The 18,191-nt window shown below is 40.3% G+C and overlaps 1 protein-coding gene across 1 annotated transcript in view; it reads right to left on the bottom strand.

The window, feature by feature from the left end:
- Window positions 1–17,132, bottom strand: part of itga9 (integrin, alpha 9) — a 66,282-nt gene extending 49,150 nt beyond the window's left edge. The window contains exons 1-10 of the mRNA XM_008429923.2: window positions 16,582–17,132; window positions 16,237–16,364; window positions 12,055–12,161; window positions 9,987–10,110; window positions 7,905–7,972; window positions 4,417–4,546; window positions 3,375–3,460; window positions 3,235–3,297; window positions 2,643–2,780; window positions 2,347–2,452 (exon numbers count right to left, since the gene is read on the bottom strand). Coding sequence (XP_008428145.1) covers window positions 2,347–2,452; window positions 2,643–2,780; window positions 3,235–3,297; window positions 3,375–3,460; window positions 4,417–4,546; window positions 7,905–7,972; window positions 9,987–10,110; window positions 12,055–12,161; window positions 16,237–16,364; window positions 16,582–16,757 — 1,126 coding nt within the window. The 5' untranslated portion in view covers window positions 16,758–17,132. The remainder of the gene's footprint in view (window positions 1–2,346; window positions 2,453–2,642; window positions 2,781–3,234; window positions 3,298–3,374; window positions 3,461–4,416; window positions 4,547–7,904; window positions 7,973–9,986; window positions 10,111–12,054; window positions 12,162–16,236; window positions 16,365–16,581) is intronic.
- Window positions 17,133–18,191: the final 1,059 nt, after the last annotated feature.

Genomic DNA, 18,191 nt, shown 5'->3' with positions numbered 1-18,191 from the left:
ATTCACTGAAATGTTCTCATCAGCTTATTTTAGCAGAAAGTCCATATTTAGACTTCCTCTTATAAACCAAAACACTTCCATACAAATTGGTGCTACGTACCAGGCAGAAATGGAAGAAGAGACGTTACACAATAGCCAATTTAGTGTATGGAGACAAAATTAAACCCTGTTGGCAATGGTTTTACGGTAGCTCTTTAAATTTAAATGGCAGCAGTTAAGTTGTAAATAATTATCTGTCAGTCAACAAGCACATCTGGCTCTTTCCCACAATGTGAGAGTGATGAGCTACAGGATGAGTTATAATTCCCAGCTGCCATTTTTCGCTGTGCACAAACACACCCGCTGGTGCCAGGCTGCAAGCCTTGAGGCGTATCTCACACAGAGATGAAACCAGGCAGAAGCTTCCAGCCGTGAGCGAGCGATGGATGCCAAGCAGAGTTCGTTTGTAGCCAAACCGAGCAAGTGCCAAGAAAACAAACAGCGTAACGGTATGTGGCTAAGTGTTAGCGGAGAACTGGGTTTGCATCTGCATGGGTAAGTGCACAGAAGGGTGAGAAAAGTCAGCGCACTGAAAACGTTTGGGGTAATTTAGACAAAATATCTGTGAAAATGACTGGTTTTACTGCACCTACTTAACATGCCAACCAACAATGCTGTGATAATGAACATGACTGCGGAGTAATGTCACTCTGAGCTGAATTCAAGGGGTTGCAATTCTGGATGGCTTATAAAAGCAACTTAAGATGACCTGAAGATTAGACATAGTTGAGTCTCACAAAAGCATTCCCACCACTTGAAGTGTTGTCACTTTTGTCAAAGGATTACCATGAACATCATCTGTTTTATTGAGATTTTGCATAGTAGGCCAACAAAAACAACTCAATAATTGTGAAGTGGAAGGAAAATGACACTTGGTTGTTTTAGTATCATCTATTACTGCAGTGACAGCTACAAAACTTTCTGGGTCTATCTCTATCAGCTTTGCATACCTAAAGAATTACATGTCCTCATTATCGTTGGAAAATAGATGAAAGGGAACGTATCATGCAAAATTCACACATTTTATGTTTTTGTGCTCGCTCTCATTTGGGTCTCAATTGCTTCAACATCATCCAAATGAGTTAAGCAATGAGTTAATGTTTTTCTTGGTGTCAGGAAAAAGAGACATTTCAAAAACTTCCCAATTGTCTCAATGCTCCAGCACATTTGGTCAACTGGTTTGTACAATTCAATTCAATTTAGTTTGTTTATGTAGCACCAATTCACCGCAAATGTTGTCTCAAAGCACTTTACAAAAAAAAAAAATAAATAAATCCTTGGCAATGACAGCGGCTGCTGGAAAAGACGAGAGTTTTGTTGACTTACAATTTTAAAACCACTTGCTGTATAATTTGTATTCTTGTTGGTTGTACAGCAGGCTCCACTTCTGCTTTTCAAAGGTGTACCATTGTATAATTGAGCATCTGTTTGCAACTATATTTATGAATTAGTGTAAATGTTGAGTTGGAGGTCGTGGCCAGCAGAAGCTTATTTGGATCTAAAACAGCTCATTGTGAAAGGAACTAAAAATAAGCAGATAATCTAATGATTTTGTGCATAAAAAACTTTATGAACATATCCTAACCTGTTCATAATAGGTCACCTTTACTGACTACAGCAGCTAAGACAACAGTTCAGTTATAAAATGAGCATAATATGAGCAAGCCAATGAAAAAAACCTGTAGTGGTGCTAAGTGTAAATAATAAAATACCAATAAAATACAATCAAGCTTGAGGTTGCCACATGACAAAATGTGAAAAAGTTCAGTAGAGGTTCTTGTAGAAGTACAAGTACACTTGTACTTCTACAAGTGTACTTGTCTACTAGACAAGAAGTACTTCTACTAGACACAGTAGATCATACTTTTGTGTTTATTTCATCCATGACCGGTACCAGAGTTTGGTCTATGTTTCAGTAAATCTGGTTTGTTTCTGGTGAGAGTTGGACTCTATCAAGGTTGTCACCAATTCTATTCATAACCTTTATTGACAGAATTCCTAGGTGTTGAGGGGATTCATTTTGGTGGCTTCAGGATCGGGTCAGGCCCAGATCTCCACCATTGTGTAAGTGAAGCAGCTGGAATGAAAGTCAGAACCTCCAAAACCAACACCATGGTCTAGAGCCAGAAAAGAATACAGTGTTTTCTCTTGGTTGAAAGGTGAGGCTCTCGATATACCGGTTGATTTACGTTCCTACCTTTATCTGCGGTCATAAGCTCTGGGTAGTGACCGAAAGAACAAGTTCCTTCCCCTTAGTCTTGGATTTAACTGGATGGATGGGAGGATTAATGAACCCTTTGGACAAACCTTGATAACCATCGTCATCAATGTCTCCAATCGCTGCAATGGATTCTCCGAAGTGTGCATTGAAAGCATTGTCGCCAGTCAAAACTCCATTCTCCTCCATCACCCCCTGAAAGATGTAGCAACCAAAGTAGATCACGCTCTTATCCAAACCTCATAATAAAATTTAACTACCCCACTGCAAGAACAAAAGCAAATCCAAACATTTGGATTAAAGGCAAAAACGAGACATGTTCCAATGAGATCAGCTTGCTAGTGACGGTATCGTGTTCATTTCTGCTGAGCCATGTCCCACTCACATTGCCCCTGCTGAGGTACACAGACACCTGGCCCTCGTCCCGGAGCTGGCTGTGCATGGGTGCCCCCACCAGCAGGTCCGACAGGCCGTCCTGGTTCAGATCAACTGCACACAATGAGGAGCCAAAGTAAGAGCCCATCTGGAACCAAGTTGAGCCACAGAGCAATGGGTCAGATCACAGGCAGTTCCTCAGTGCATATAAATGAAACACATCATACTCTCTATAACTTTTGCTTTTATATCTCTATAAATCACACACCAATCATCTAGAAACAAAAGCTTTTACGGCGATCATGGTTTTTGCTGTAACTGTATAAAAACCTCCCAAGTTTTGGCTTGTGGCCAGCGAGTTTCTGCCTAAACACTAACACAGACATAAACAATGTGGCTCTAACAACAAAGCAATTATAGTAGTGGGTCTGCATTGTATCTCAAGAGCCAGTTACAAGATCCTAAAGCAGATAAACAAATGTGTTTACATTGTTTCTGCTGTGAGAAAACAGAGTAACACAACAAGTGTACAACTTAGAAAATATGCACAAATGAATGCACAAAGATGTTCTGAAATCTTTAAAACAGATCTAGGTACATACCATTTTCCCTGAGGCTTGAAAACTCTTCACCAAGGACCCAGCTTCAAGTTTGAAAATGTAAACCTGTCCAGGAGCGAAACAGAATTAGCTTAGCGGCAAAACGAGACCAGAGTACAAAAGTGGTAAAGTAAAGTCCATACCTTTCCAACACCGTTGTGCTGTGGTGCCCCGGCAGCTACGTCTATCGCATTAGGAGAGGAGAAGTGCCCAGCAGTCACAGCATAGCCTGGAGACACAGACAATAAATTAATCATCATCGTATTGTAGCTGTGAGGAGTTCATGCTAAACACCTTCAACTCACAGTGAAACCACGCACTTTAAGAAGCCATCCACAGGCCTCTGCAATTTTTCTGGAGGAACATTTGGCCACTTTTCCTATTAAAATTTGGAACAGCACCTCACACAGACTCGACTTTTAGGCCTTCAATATTATAAAAATGCATTCAAAATGACCCTGATTTATTCATTCCTACACTAGTTTTGATTTGTGTTTGAATAAAGTCCAACTGGAACACCCAATCATGACCAGATTTTAACCATTTGTTAGATGGAAGTTATTGGTTAGGATCATCAAGAACCACCAAGGGTTAATGCCACAAGCTACAAGATGCTGGAATACATGAGGAAAACCCAAATACCTTCTGGAGGAAAGTTAAATTGTCAGAAGAGACACGATAACAACATGTAGACTCAGCTTTGTGTAATCCCAAACTCAAATGAAAACTGGTCTTAGAGATTGGTAAACAGACACGCATTAAGCATCTATTGAATATATACGGACTGTGCTCATGAACAAGGTCCAGTGTCAGGAAACAAATACATTTAAATAAACTCATCTGACAGGCGAGTGGGCAAATGTCTGGCTAAAATAAAACCAGAACCACGTAGAAAAGTGTGTGGCTTTAATAATAAAACCTTGCTCAGGGACAATTATCCAAGTATTACTGGGGTCTAGACATATTTGAGCATGATTTTATAATTTTTATTCTATGTGAATGACAAAAACAAAACACTATAAACTCTAATCTGTGCACCAAATTCTAACTTTTAAACATTATTCATCTGTTAGTGAAGTGGTTTGCTGAGTAGTCGTTACACCTGAAAAAAAAAAAAAAAACAACGCAAAACGCATTACTGGAAGCTAAAAATGCCATTAAATCTTTTGCGCAAGTGGTTCTCACCAAGGTAGCTGTATCTGTGTGAGTCAATGCTGTCTTTGTTCGGGCTGTAGAAGGTGTCAGAAGTCATGTTGTACACCTTAACCGTCCCGGTCCAGTAGTACGAGCCCGGCGCCCCCATCACCACCAGCTCCTGAGCATGAAACAGCAGATACATGTAACTGCAGAAACCTGCTATAAAGACAGAGAAAGGAGAGGAAAAACACTGCCGGGTGGATGTCTGGTTAACCAGTGACCACAGACTGGTTTGTGCTATCTGCTTATAAACACGTCGCGTGCCAAGAGAAGCCATTAATTGACGGAATGAAGGAGTAAGAGAAACTCATGAAATGAGCTGGGCATCCTCCCTCTGATGAAAAACACTCCAGGAAAGATCCTGCATCCATTGGTTATTAGGCCTGTCAGTTACACCGGGGAATGTGGATTTACCGCCGGGAACGCTTCCTTTGAACAAACAAACTAAACAACACAGTCAGGACCTTACTCAGCAGTATGCCGTCCCTGTGCTGCGGCGTCAAACATCTGGGCACCACCAGGCATACGGAGCAAAAGTTCAGACAAGGATAAAACCCAAACAGTTGGATGCCTTTTCTTTCAATTCTTCACATTCTTTCAAAGGTAGGGGGGGTGTTCAAATGGTTTACCAGATCCTCTCTGACAGTCTCCAACCATGGAAAAAAAAACGGTGGCCTGATAATGTCTCGAGTTTCCATCTTTGTTTTTCTACGTCTCTTGCCTGGGTCTGTGTGCAGCTTTGACAAGAGGGGATTTAAAACATCTCCCACAACAAATTTAAGGTTCTTATTTTTAGCACAAAAAATAAGAACCCTAACCCTCAAACATACTAACTTTTAGCTCATGTTTGCCCCTATATCTATTTTTTTTTCTCCCATTCCACATGCAGTCTTAACATTTTTCATTTCTCTATTAATCCTTTAGCTAACTGTAGTACGTTGCTTACTTTACATTTTAAATAAAATGTAAAAAACAAAAAGTCCTATGTTACTTGTATTCCTCAGTATTTCATCATTATTAAATAGAATTAAACATCAGTGTGCACAAATAGGCGTGGAAATCTTTTTCTCATCTGATTTCCATGCTGATTTCCTAACTATTCATTTGAAATATCAAGACATAAAAACGTAAAAATATAAAGTTTCTTACTCTTCTCAAACCTCCCACTAAGTCATTTCTGCTCAGAGTACACATTCAGGTTACTTAAAGTCCACATCACATTACTGTGGGTCTAAGCTGAATGTCAAGATAACCTGGGAGATAGAAAATAGAAAAGTTTACAGCGCATGGCACACATGCTAACATCAGGAAAGTATTTTAATGTGATTGTACGGAAAACAAACAAGTTTAAACTAGTTGCATATACAAGCTGTAAACCTAATTTTGTCAGTAGATGTATTTTCTAAAAAAAACATTTCAAAACTTAATTTCTCTGTTTACTGTTGTATTTCACTGGCCAAAACTGAAAAGATGCTTTTGACACCAGATGTATACAGAAGGCTTCTCTGCATCCAGGGATGATGTCATGTAAGCTTCAGAGGATGGTCCTGCTTTTTTTAACCATTTATCTCGTGGAAGCACACCAGCCACAGCCTTTCCTACCGTCGCTGCACGTGGAAACATAAGCTAACACTTATCAGCAGTTAATCAGCTCAGCGTCTGTGTGGCTTTGATATAAACACTCGTGCAAATCCAACTGGAGAATTCGTATTTTCCACATCATTTGACTTCTTAAACAAATGTGAAAAAAGATCCCGTTCTGTTCACCGTGGAGGACGTCTCTGCTAACTATCCTTGGGATACCAGAGTTAAAGTCAACAAAGAGCACAGGAAGAATAAAGATGCCTTGAAGTTTTTGCTATGAAAAGACTCCTTTGAGAAGAAGAAAAACACACAGTAAGGACAATCACGAGGGGCAATCTGGTGCGTAAATTAAAAATTCAAAATACTAAAAGAGATCAGCTGTCCAAATACCAAACCTATGTTACATTTCTGAGGGCTACGAAGAGTATTTAATTACCAAACAGAGTTTATTTTGTGAATTATGTATGGAACAGTTCAGAGTAATACAGTATAACAATGTTTTAAAAAGTTATGGCTTCGAAACCACAAAAATTCTCTGTCCTACTCTTCCTGGAATTTGAAGTAGTTTTAGTGAGACGTTAGAGAAATGACAACTTGATTGGACTTGTCTCTGGCTCTGGACAGTGTCATGGAACTGCACATGTTGCTGTGCAGCCTGAAGATTGTTCTTGCACTTTTTTCAAGCTTAAAAGAAATACAAATTGAGCTTTATGTTAATATTTTAGTTCATGTGGAAACAAAAGGATCGGCCCCCGGAAGTACAGGTGGTTACGAACTGCAGACTGAACGATGAGAGCAGGTAGCCTGACTAACTAACCAATTTAAATGATCAAAAAGGTCTAACATTATGGGCAATAAGCACTTGAAAATAATTGCTAAATTTTGCAGGTGTTTATTGTATCTTTAACTTTAACCAAAAGCAAAAGGCGGATCTGACATCAGTCTGGACTTTTATTTTGCTCATCAGACCAGCTGTTGTCTTTTTCACTGCTCTGCTTGTGTTTTGTTTAGTTTTTTTCTGGTGGTCTTTGAGGCGCTGTTTTCGTCACCAGGCAATAACTAGCTAACCTGCAATGAACTTTCACGTCATAACTGTAAACCTAACACATGGTCTTTAATCTGTAACTTAAAATGACACCTTGTCAAAACCATGTGTCCACATTGAGACCAAAATCAAATCCAGACTACATGAGCTGGACATGGCAAATATAAGTCAGATGAATTTGTATCATTTTTATGTGTGAAAAGATGATGAATGCTGTTGTTGCTCTCGACTGGTAGAAGATATTCTGCTTGACTCAGACTTCACTTTGAGAGAAGCAAAAAAACTTGATGATGATAAAACAGGACCTGAAGAAGGAATCTTGCTCATTTTAAGTGAAAATACCTCAAACAGATTATAAAGCATAAATCTGACACCTTATCTGTTATATTTTACTGAGACTGAGCGTGTGATGATAAATTATTATCTGTATAGTCACCAAACATCGCTAATCACATATTGTGAAACAACTGAGGTTTTGGTTTGTCAATTGGGAGGTACACTTACACTCATGTGTGGATCTGACTCCTTATAAAACATTTTACTAATTGGAATATTAAACTGAAGAGACTAGACGTATACATTTAACAAATAAAACCAGAGTCTGACTAAGAGAAGTTTGACTTGTGGTTCATTTGAACTGTTTCTTAGTGTGATTTAAGATGAAGGTCACATTTCATGACAATCCGACACTTTGGTGTTCTGTTTCTATCCGGAAAGTCCATCTTAAACTTTAGATTTATCAAAGAGACAGCCGACTGCTGATGCCTCAGAGGCAGTATGACATCTTTCTATTACACGAGCAGAAACAAGGGATTAAATATGAGGACGAAGAAGAACTGCTACTGACCTCTGTGAAAACTCCTGCTATCCCAGCTTGGCACGAGCCGTGCTCTTCCCCATACTTCTGCTTATAGTCTGCAAGAAAAAACAAACCACAAATTATTTAGCTGTTTGCTCGAGCCAGAGCTTACTGCTGTTTTTCTCTGGCATTCCATATGGAGCTAGTCAAAGTCCAATCCAAGAGGAATCCAGCGGCACAGAACAGACTGAAGGAAGGGCTGCAGCTTCACTTTTAACAAAACGACCTCTTACTTGGGAGGGGAGAAGGGGGGTCTTTGCTCTTAGGTTACAAAAATATTGAGCTTGGACTTAAGGAAAATGCGCCGTAAATACAGTTGCATGCTCTGCGTGTCAAACTGCTGGCAGTGAAAAGAAGGAAAGGAAGTATAATTCTGACCTGGGAGCACAATTATGGTGCGAAGCGGAATTTGATCTATATCTCAATACATCACCTATGAAATTATACAAGCAACATTTTGGCACGACTTAATTCAAGTTATTCTAGGGTGGACATTATTTTTATTTTTTTACCACATGTGTAAAAAAAGAACAATCAGGGAGAAAATTTGATTTGATTTATTATAATCAAAATCTTTTTCAAATTCACAGAGCTTCTGGGAAACCAAGCCGAAGTCGTTGCTTGTGTTGCACCTTTGCCGAGAAGCGTTTCAGAGAGCAAAAGTGTTTTTGGACTGCGGGGAGACAGATTGATGCTCACTCCCCACCAGCTGCTCCAGCCAGAACACCAATTACAGGCCGGAGGGAGAGCTCGGCCTCCCTGGTGATGAGGCTGGCCGTTGAGATAACGCACCGTGATGAATAACAGTGAGCCGAGGCGGGTCCTGAGGTATCCCAAGAAAAGTTAGTGAGGTCAGGAGATCTCAGAGGCACGCCGGCGGCAGCCATGTACAGATAGAGTTAGCATGTTTAATTATCCAGGCAATTTGTTTCAGTTTTCAAAGAGAAACATGTCAAACTCGAGGCCCGCGGGCCACATCTGGTCCGCCTTCGTCATTTATGTGGCCATTTGGAAACTAGAGGGCCACAGAAATAAAACCGTCAAGATAACGGTTGCATGATTATGATTTTTTTTTTTTTAATGACTCAAATCAAATGTGTCATTTGCATAGTGCCAAATTGCAACAATGTTAAAAGAACTTTAGTTTTATTTATTATTTTTATCAGGAGTTTTTAGCACATCTTGATTTGGCCTGAAATGAAAATTATCTTGACACTATTAGGCAGTCCAAGCTTTTGATGTCTTGTAAAAACATTCATACTCCATTTTGTCACAATCAAACCACAAACTGTGATGTATTTTATTGAGATTTAACATGGAAAACCAACACAAAGTAAAGCATACTGAGAAAAATTATACACGGTTTTCTGATTTTTTTTCACAAATAAAATATAAAAAGTGTGACGTGACATATTTATGCAACCCATTTTTGTCTTATACTCCTTAACAACAACCAGAATAGAGTTTAGATTTATGATCTGAGTCTGACCCCGACTGTATTGCAGGTCGGGTTAGAAGTATTTACTTGATGGTTAGGTTGGCCTCAGGCTTTTGAGGCATTTAATAAACCTGAAATACATGCAGCACAGAGAAAACCAAAGGAGAACGCACAAAATAAAGTTCTGCTGATCTATTTATTGTAGTGTAAATAGATTAGTAGAGAGTTTAACTTGCTAAGGTAATAGAGAAAGTAAGAAGGATGCAGAAGTTCATCCGAATGTAACAAGTGCAGAGATATAATCCTCTCAATCACACACATTATTTGGACTTGACTCACTCTGCAGTTACAACAAGCTGGAAGACATTAAAGATGCTTATTAAAACAGTGCTCTAACAACAAAAGTAGAAAAAAATTGTACTTAAAATAATATGTCGGGTTTACTTTAAACCTAACTAGTCAGGTCAATCTAAACCCTACTATAGAAGTAATCCAATTTAATCTGTAGATGCTCTGTGATAGTTTACTTGACCCTATTACCAAACATAGTGGTGCTGACACGCACCACACTTTTCAGATTTTATCTTCATCCATTTTCACTTGTAAATATTGTGAAGCTCTGCTTTGTGTACCTTCATAACAAGGGATGAGCGGCATTGTTCTTCCCTGCAGCGTCGGGGGGATGATGGAGCAATACCCGTGTGGGAGGATGTGCTCCGAGTTGTAGTAGATGTTTTTCCAGCGGTGAGCGCAAGCCTGCGATAGGAAACAGAGATAACCTCATTCGGCAGCAACACAAGCACTTCAGGCCTCCTTCCACCGCGCTAATCGCCTCGGCAGTTTCCTCCTCGCTAAGCTGGAGTCAACGCGTCTCTGCGGCCGTCCGATGATCGTCAATGAGAGGGAGGGGAAATTAAAGGCCGTCCATAAGCCCCCGACCATGCTGTAACAGCCATGGTCTGTGGTGTGAATATCTCTGCTGCAGACCGAGATCTGCGTTTGCCAAGATGTATTTTCTCATCAACATTTGTGCTTTTATTGCAAAACAGCAAACCGGAGAAACCATGAGGTCAAACAGGCAGCAACAAGGACCAGATCAAAAAGACAAGAGAACGACCTCCGAATAGGGAGCTTGTTTTGTTGGGTGACATTGAGCAATACTGCAATAATATTTTGCTGTTCTTTTTCCAAAATGAGACATTCCACAGTTCCATAACCAAACGGGATAATCGTGTCTGGATTTTGGAAATTGGCTGCATGCATGCACAAATGTGGTAATGATTTAGTCCCCCTGGGGATCGATGGTGGGCTCCCGGGGACAGTCCTGGAAACCTCTGTGCAGACAAAGTACGTTTAATTCCCCCCTCCCAGTAAAGAGAAACCAACATCCCTCCCTCTCTTCCCCACAGAAACACACAGAAACACACACGCACGCACACGCAGTCATTCAGACTGCAACACCGGAGCCCTGCAGCCTGCAGACATAAACACAGCATCAGATGACTCTCTGGAAACAAGATGCAATGTTGAGAAACTGCTTTAAACTTTTAAAGTATGACTTCACCGGTGGGGGGAAAATGTAGCATTTCTGTCCTCTTTTTAGTAAAAGCAGTGATAACTCAGCTCATTTTAGGGACAAATAACATGAGGGTTGCGATGTTCCTGTTTTAAAAAGCTCCATCGTCACAAACAAAGCTTTCACTGAGAGCTCGCCCGGATGAAATCACGGCTGTACACATCTGCCAAGCAGCCGTTTTTTGTTTTTTTCTCTCTCTGCTGAGCCTGCTCGGGTAAGATAAAAAAAAAGAGAGAAAACGTCCGTGCTTTTGGAGAGGCACGGCAACACGTGGCTTTTACAGAGCCGCCTCCTCTGTTTCATCGAGACGCTGTCAGAACTGCGAGAGAGCGAGCCTAAAAGGGATTTTTCAGTTACACAACTCGGCTCCCACGTCCAAGACCTGTCGAGTTTTTGACTGACAGGCTGGCGGAGCGAAGGTTCGAAGCCAGAGCATTCCTCCGTAAACTTCACCAAACAATGGAGGCTCTGGAGATCAAAAGCAAGCTGGGCTCCGTCTCTGACAGGATTTGACTTCGATTTCTGTTCAAATCAGCCGGCAACAAGGTTTTCCAAAGTATTCACCTGTCAGGAATGCTTCCACATTGGTGGTACTGATCATGAACCCCCCGTTTCTACTGACTGCCCTTAGCAGGAGACAGGGGTTAATATTTAATGAAAGGCTGCCCCTTGCATGGGACCTCCGCTGTGGGGGTTGAGGCCTAAACAAACTCTGCCAGCCGACCATAGATCTGTGTGCAAACGAGCACATCCAGGATCTACGCCACTCTGACCTCATCCAAACCAACTGACGAAAACACTCCAGACAAAAGCTGAAGGTTTTGCAAAAAATTACGTAAAAGTCATTTCCAGGCATCATTCCACCTTCCCCGACACAAGGAAGCACAGAGAAAACTCGTTTTAAATCCTTCGCTGTTATTATCTGTGCCAGGCGGAGCTTGAGAGGATGGAAAGAGAGGCGTTTTTACCCAAAGCGAGGGAGTAATGCTGGGGCCAGCTGTGGTTTAACAGTGCGGTTCGGGGTAAAACATTTGTAACAATGATGTGGGCATAATCTGGTCTGTGCTTTACGAGTAGACATGGTTCCTATTAAATACGCTGCAGAAGAAGAAACTTCGGCCCACCAGTATTTTGCCGCTGGCTCTGTCCTGGCGGGCCAGGCTGACCCCCATCCACTCGTCATCCCTGTCTCCTTGGCACGTCTTTCCGCACGACTCTCTGGGCTTGTTTCCTGAAAGACAAAGAGAGCCGTTTTCAGACGTTGAGTCATCAGGACGGAGGGAGAAGCCGACTCTGATTGTGGAAGTGATTTAACACAACTCACAGTTTGAGACATTCATAAAAAAAAAACTGAATTAATGCTGCTCTGCACAGATGTTTCCATCAAGTCTTTCAGCCAAATCCATAAACAATGACGTCAAACTCACTGTAACACAGCAATACTTGACTTTCTGATCAACCTTGCGAAAAAATATGAACACATTTTCTGTGATTCATCACATTACAAACACAAACTTTATTGTTTTAATTGGTGACATGTGTGACAGACCACCAAAATATTATTCACAATATTGAAGTGGAAGGAAGCTTGCAAGATTGTTTTTATGAATAATCACCTTAAGATATCTTGTTCCACTAAATAAGCCCAGTGCAACCACCTAATATAATAACAGTACAAAACCAGTTGTTCTGTGAAGGTGTCAGAGGTTTTAGAGAACATTAACACACAAACAGGAGAGTTAGGATAAAAAATAACATCACAAGCTTTAAGCATCACACAGAGCTCTGTTCAATCTATCAGGACATAATCATCCACCTGAACTGACAGGTCAAGAGGCCCAGAATAGATCTGCAGGAGCCGCAAATATTCACCGCTCAGGTAGAAAAACCTGCTGATAAGAAAACTATTTCTCATACGCTCCACTAATTTGGCATTTATGGAGGAGTGGCAAGAATAAAGTCACTGAAAGAGACCGATATGAAGTCCAGTTTGCTAAATGTCGTTTATACAATATGTTGACACCATTTCCAAGTAACATAATGGTGATGGTACAATAATGCAAGTACGCCCTCTCAAAGTTCAATTAACTTTAATTTCTAAAGAATATTTAACACCGAAACTGGAAAACATTTTAAATATCCAAAATAAGTAAACAGCACAAAAAAATAAAATAAAATAAAATGGACCCTGAAGTCTCTCTAAAGAAAACTGCCCATCAGGAAAGGAGTTGGCTGAGACCAACGCAGCACTTTTGTCATCCAGTCTTTGGTAGAAAGAGAGAGAGAGAAGAGAAAATGCAATCAGTCATGCAGATGGAAATTATTATTTTAATTATTCCAGAACATGAAGGACAACAAAGCACTGATGTTAGAAAATCAAATGAAACCAAACTTTATCATTTTGGTTTATGTGCCAAACACCGTACGTGGAAAACCAACACCGCGTACAGCATCAGTGAAACATGGTGGTCAGCAGCATCATTCTGTGGGATGCTTTTCTTCAGGATTGATAGGAAAGCTGTTCAGATGTGCGGGAAAGATGGATGGAGTATTTCAATACTCACCCCTCATAAAACTGCAGCTGCAAAGAATTGCCTCAGCATGACTTATTAAAATGATCTATCAAATTTGATATCATTAAATCTGTTGTTGCAATGTGACAAAATGTGAAAAAGTTGAAGAAATATAAACACATTTGCAACGCAAAACCAGTTGAATAACACGCGTTGTATTCCTAAGTCTTGAAAAACCCTATGTATTCAGGATTTGTTTTAGCGTTAAAAGTAATAACTATTCCCATAACTAAGATATTGTTTAGTCTGATGAAAGTGCTGTGGGCGCTTCACATGTTTAGATTTTTATCCATTATGCAATTCCCATCAGATAAGTCATTCATTTTAAAGCGTGAGAATGGCTACAAACTCACGAAGAACTGCATTCAGAAGATAAGCAGAAAGGACGTGATCCCCAGATCACGACTGAGTCAGTCCTGAACTGATGAGACACTGAACTGAAAACCTATACTGAGAAGTGTTGTATCTCCAATAAGAAACACCTATTTAATAATTAGTTAGAAGTGTTGCAATATGCAGAATGTTGAAATGCATATTAGAACCAAAGGCGTGAAAGCACGTGCTTCAATTTCATTTTCTGTGAAAATAAATTCCTATATTATAGCCACAGACAAATTCATGTGTAGCAGAGAAAAAGCTTTATTAGAATTTGTATTGCTGATTTTTAGCTCTACCTTCAAATCAATTATTCCCAACAGACTTTCACTAAAATGGAGCATTAATCTGTTCTTGAGCACAGACTGCTCTCCAACTCTCCGACTCCCCGACTCCAGTCGTCCAGAGATAGTCCTGCAGCTTTTAGTTAAATCACTGTTTCAACACCCCTGAATCAAACAAACAGCGTGATAAACAAACTTGATGTCACGCTAAAGAAGTGAGTCGATCATCTGATTAAACTGTGATGGAGCAGGGAAGTGTCTGAAACTTTCACTGCTGTAGCTCTTGGAGACAACAGAATGAGACTGAGCTCAATCGTCCTCTTCGTCCTTGTTTCGAACAGAAGCGGACCTCAAGGATGCATTCATGACCGACCCACCATGTAGCATGATTAAAAAAAAATATCGCACCATAGTAGGTCTGGTAATGGACCTAATACTTGATTGTGCAATCAGAAATGAAATATCTCCAAAAGCAAGGAAATGATATGTGTTCTTTCATCTCGAGCTGATCTGATAGAGCGCAAACATGTTTCACTTGGAGAGGAAAATCAAACAGCAGACTTCTTCCTTTCTTCCTCAGGAAGTTAAAGCAATTTTACCCCCCCTGCTCGCCATCTGTATCTGTAATCGGGAACCTTTTGACCTGCTGCTGCTGCACAAAGTGGTTTTCTAGTTGAACTGCAGTGGGTGGTGAGGAGGAGAGATAAATGACACACCACAACTCTCCAGCAAAGAGATCTAAAGTGACAAATCACAAAGGAAGGAAATATGTACTCTGAGGAATCACTCTCATCTTGGGCTTCAGCCGTTCTCACTTCTTCCTTCCGAAGGAAGAACATCAGAGGTCATCAAACAGACTGAAAAGCAACAGAACGTATTCATTTGTTATCTTACTACTTTCTTTTTCTTCGTTTGATTTTCTTTATTTTTGTTTAGAAACCAAACTTTAACCTTTTTTGGCCTACATGTAGCGTAAAACTAAATCTGGACATTGCCATTTCTACACCTTCCACCTTTTTATTAGATTCATGCGAAAAAAGAAGGCGCTAAATACATGAAAATAATAGAAGAAAAATTGTTAGAGGCTACTGAAAACTTGAGATTGGGTTGGTGGGCTAACAGCAGGAAAACAACCCAGAATGTATGGCCACAGTTTCCGAGGGTTGATTTAGAACAAAGCATATGCAAGTGTTAGAATGGTCTAGTCAAAGTCAAGACCTAAATCCAAAATGAATATCAATTAATTATGGCAAGGTTTGGAAATGCAAAGCTGGTTAAGACCTCAAAAGACCCGCAACTGTAATTACAGTGAAAAGTGATTTATAACGTATTAACAAATATTGGATCAATCTGATCTATCATTTAAAATGCAAAAGTTTGTATTTAGTTTGTATTTTAAATGAACCAGACGAACTGAGAAAGCCCCTTTGCAACATGGTGCCTTTTTTATTCCTGATGTAATATTTTACTGCCATTGTTGAGCAAATGTTTCAGAAAAAATGAGAATAGCAGTTAAGTCATTTCTGCGTTATTTCCACAAAGGCCAGAGTTATGACATATTACTAAGTGTTTCCCTGGGACTGTTCTTGCTCGTCTGCTGTGTTTTGTTTTAGTTACACATTGGCAGAGAGCAGAGTAAATATTAAAGCCATGCGTGCCGTGCACCCTCTGCGCCTTGACCATAAGAACAGAGCATGACGGGGGAGGGAGCGCTAAATCCCGACCTTCTTGGCTCATGTGCTTGAAAAATATTAGTAGGAACATAAATCATATTAATCAAAATATTTATGAAGTTCTGCACACATGACTCCTTTGTTTTGAGAGCTAAAAAACAAAACTTGTGGGTTGTTAAGAGCAGAATATAAGGCGGCAATATTCTGGTAAAACAAAGCAGATGCTTGAGAGGGGAGTACATGCAAAGAATAAAGAAGAGAGGGAAATATGTGGACTGTGTGGCACCAGGTGGAGTTTTTACTCGAATTACATTTAGGATCGTGCGTTGCAGAGACGCGGCAGTGAGAATGTGTGAAGTTGCGCTAAAACGCAGCAGCGGTTGGGTTGCGGCGTGACTGACCTCTCCCCAGGTCCATCTCCGTGCAGCGCCGCTCGGGGTTACTGTGAACCCGACACTTAAACACAGCCCCGGGAGAGCGCACCGAGCTGCTGTAGGTAGAGTTTGCCTTGGGTGCTCCCACTATTAGCCTGCACACATAAAGAGAGGGGAGAGCATCGCGAAACAAACTCAGTTCATCCCCCACAAAAAACGATGAAAGGAACGGGAATACCTTTTTGAGATTATAGAGCACGTCAAACTGTCTTTTTATGTTTACATTTATAAGGTTTTCAAAGACATGTCTTGATATTTAAAAGAAACAAATGCATAATTAAGGATATAATAAATATATTTTCCAGGACTCACCAGCGTGTGTTGTCATGAAAATGCTCCAACACGGAGTAGCCAAAAAAACTAGAACTTGGTCCTTGAAACACCAAAGGATGTTCTAAGTCAATATTGTAAGAACAAGCCAGCGAAATGGAGAGAAAGACATAAAAACTTTGCTGCACGCCCGGTCTGTGTTTTAGCGGAGGAGCCATCCCTTTGCGCGTCGTGCGTAATAACGCGGTGAAAGTGTGCAAAAACTACGAAAACACTCAAAGATCCTTAGCTCTCCACTGGTGCCAAGCGTTACAAATTAACTTCAATATGCTCTTGCTTCGTTTAGCGCCTCATTTATTTCTGCGGTGGCACAAGCAAAGGCCAGAGGAGGGAAGTTAACGGTCCGGTAAATAACGTGCGTCAGCTTCTCTCCATTCTGTGTCAATCTGGGGAAGTTGTTGCTCGCAGGCTCACTGTCGATCTGACAAATGCAGCCAGCAGTCAGGTCCGTAGGAGGTAGCCTGGAAATAAAGAGGCGTTTTTTATTTCTCAAAAATAAAAGCGTCAGAGTTTCTGAACTGATTGCCCAACTGCTAATATGAATCGGGTGCTTTATTATGAAGGTTTCGACCGGAAATTTGTTTTTTGTGTGTTTTTTTTTTTTTATTGTGGACGGAGTCATAAAAAGAAGTGAATGTTTTTGAGGCGCACAGCGTCACATTACACCCATGAGCTTTATTGGGGTTCAAGCTCAACAAAAGAGAAAGATGAGCGCTCACTGCCGCCCCCTATAGGCCGAAAAACACAACATTCTTCACTTTGCACCCAGTGGCGTTTGCTCAAGAGCTTATCTGATAAAATCAAGGGCATTTAATTTTTAGCAGGCGTATTATGAAAATGTCTTGTGTAAATATGAAGAACTTTCAGTTTCTACTGTTCTTTATGCTTGAATCTATGAAATCCCCAGCACATTTTTTAAAGATTGTCCCATTAGTCACAAACTTTAAAGTATTTTTCATTTGATGTGATGGACCAACACCAAGTAGCAGATCATTGTGAAGGAAAATTATACACACACACACATATATATTTAGATCTGCAAAGCATTTTATGTGTACAGTCCTCTTTTACAGCCATATTCACTCTGATACCCCTAAATAAATCCGATCACCTAAGCTGACATCTAAAAAGGAGTGTACTTTAATCTGAGTATAAACCTGGATGTTCAGTGAACGCCTCAGATGTTTCTTAGAGAACTTTAGTGAATAAAAAGCATCATGGAAGACAACGAACAGAGCAGGGACACAAGAAAACAGTTGCTCTGGAGTTTCAATGCTCACCTTTTGGCAAAACCACAATCATAAAAACTCAAAGGTATTATAACATATTTCAGATCAAATGTATGTGTTAGAATGGTCTAGTTAAAGTACAGACCTAATATTTTCAAAGAACCACGTGCTTCTAGCTGTGGTTCTTTGCGTTAGAAAAACATCTGGTTGAAGAAACTCCCTGCTTCTCTAACATTGCCAGCAAAAAGCTGCACCTGCTGACTTACTGAACCTCAAATTGATGAGGGAAATTACATTCAATAGTGACTCCATCTTCTTGGTGTGAATTCATGTCCAAACCTTTCAACAATTTAGCTGAAGAGG

This window comes from Poecilia reticulata, linkage group LG15 (assembly GCF_000633615.1).
Source record: "Poecilia reticulata strain Guanapo linkage group LG15, Guppy_female_1.0+MT, whole genome shotgun sequence".
Classification (NCBI taxonomy): Eukaryota; Metazoa; Chordata; class Actinopteri; order Cyprinodontiformes; family Poeciliidae; genus Poecilia; species Poecilia reticulata.
Note: the sequence above shows the minus strand (reverse complement) of the source record. Positions and strands in the feature narration are given on the sequence as shown.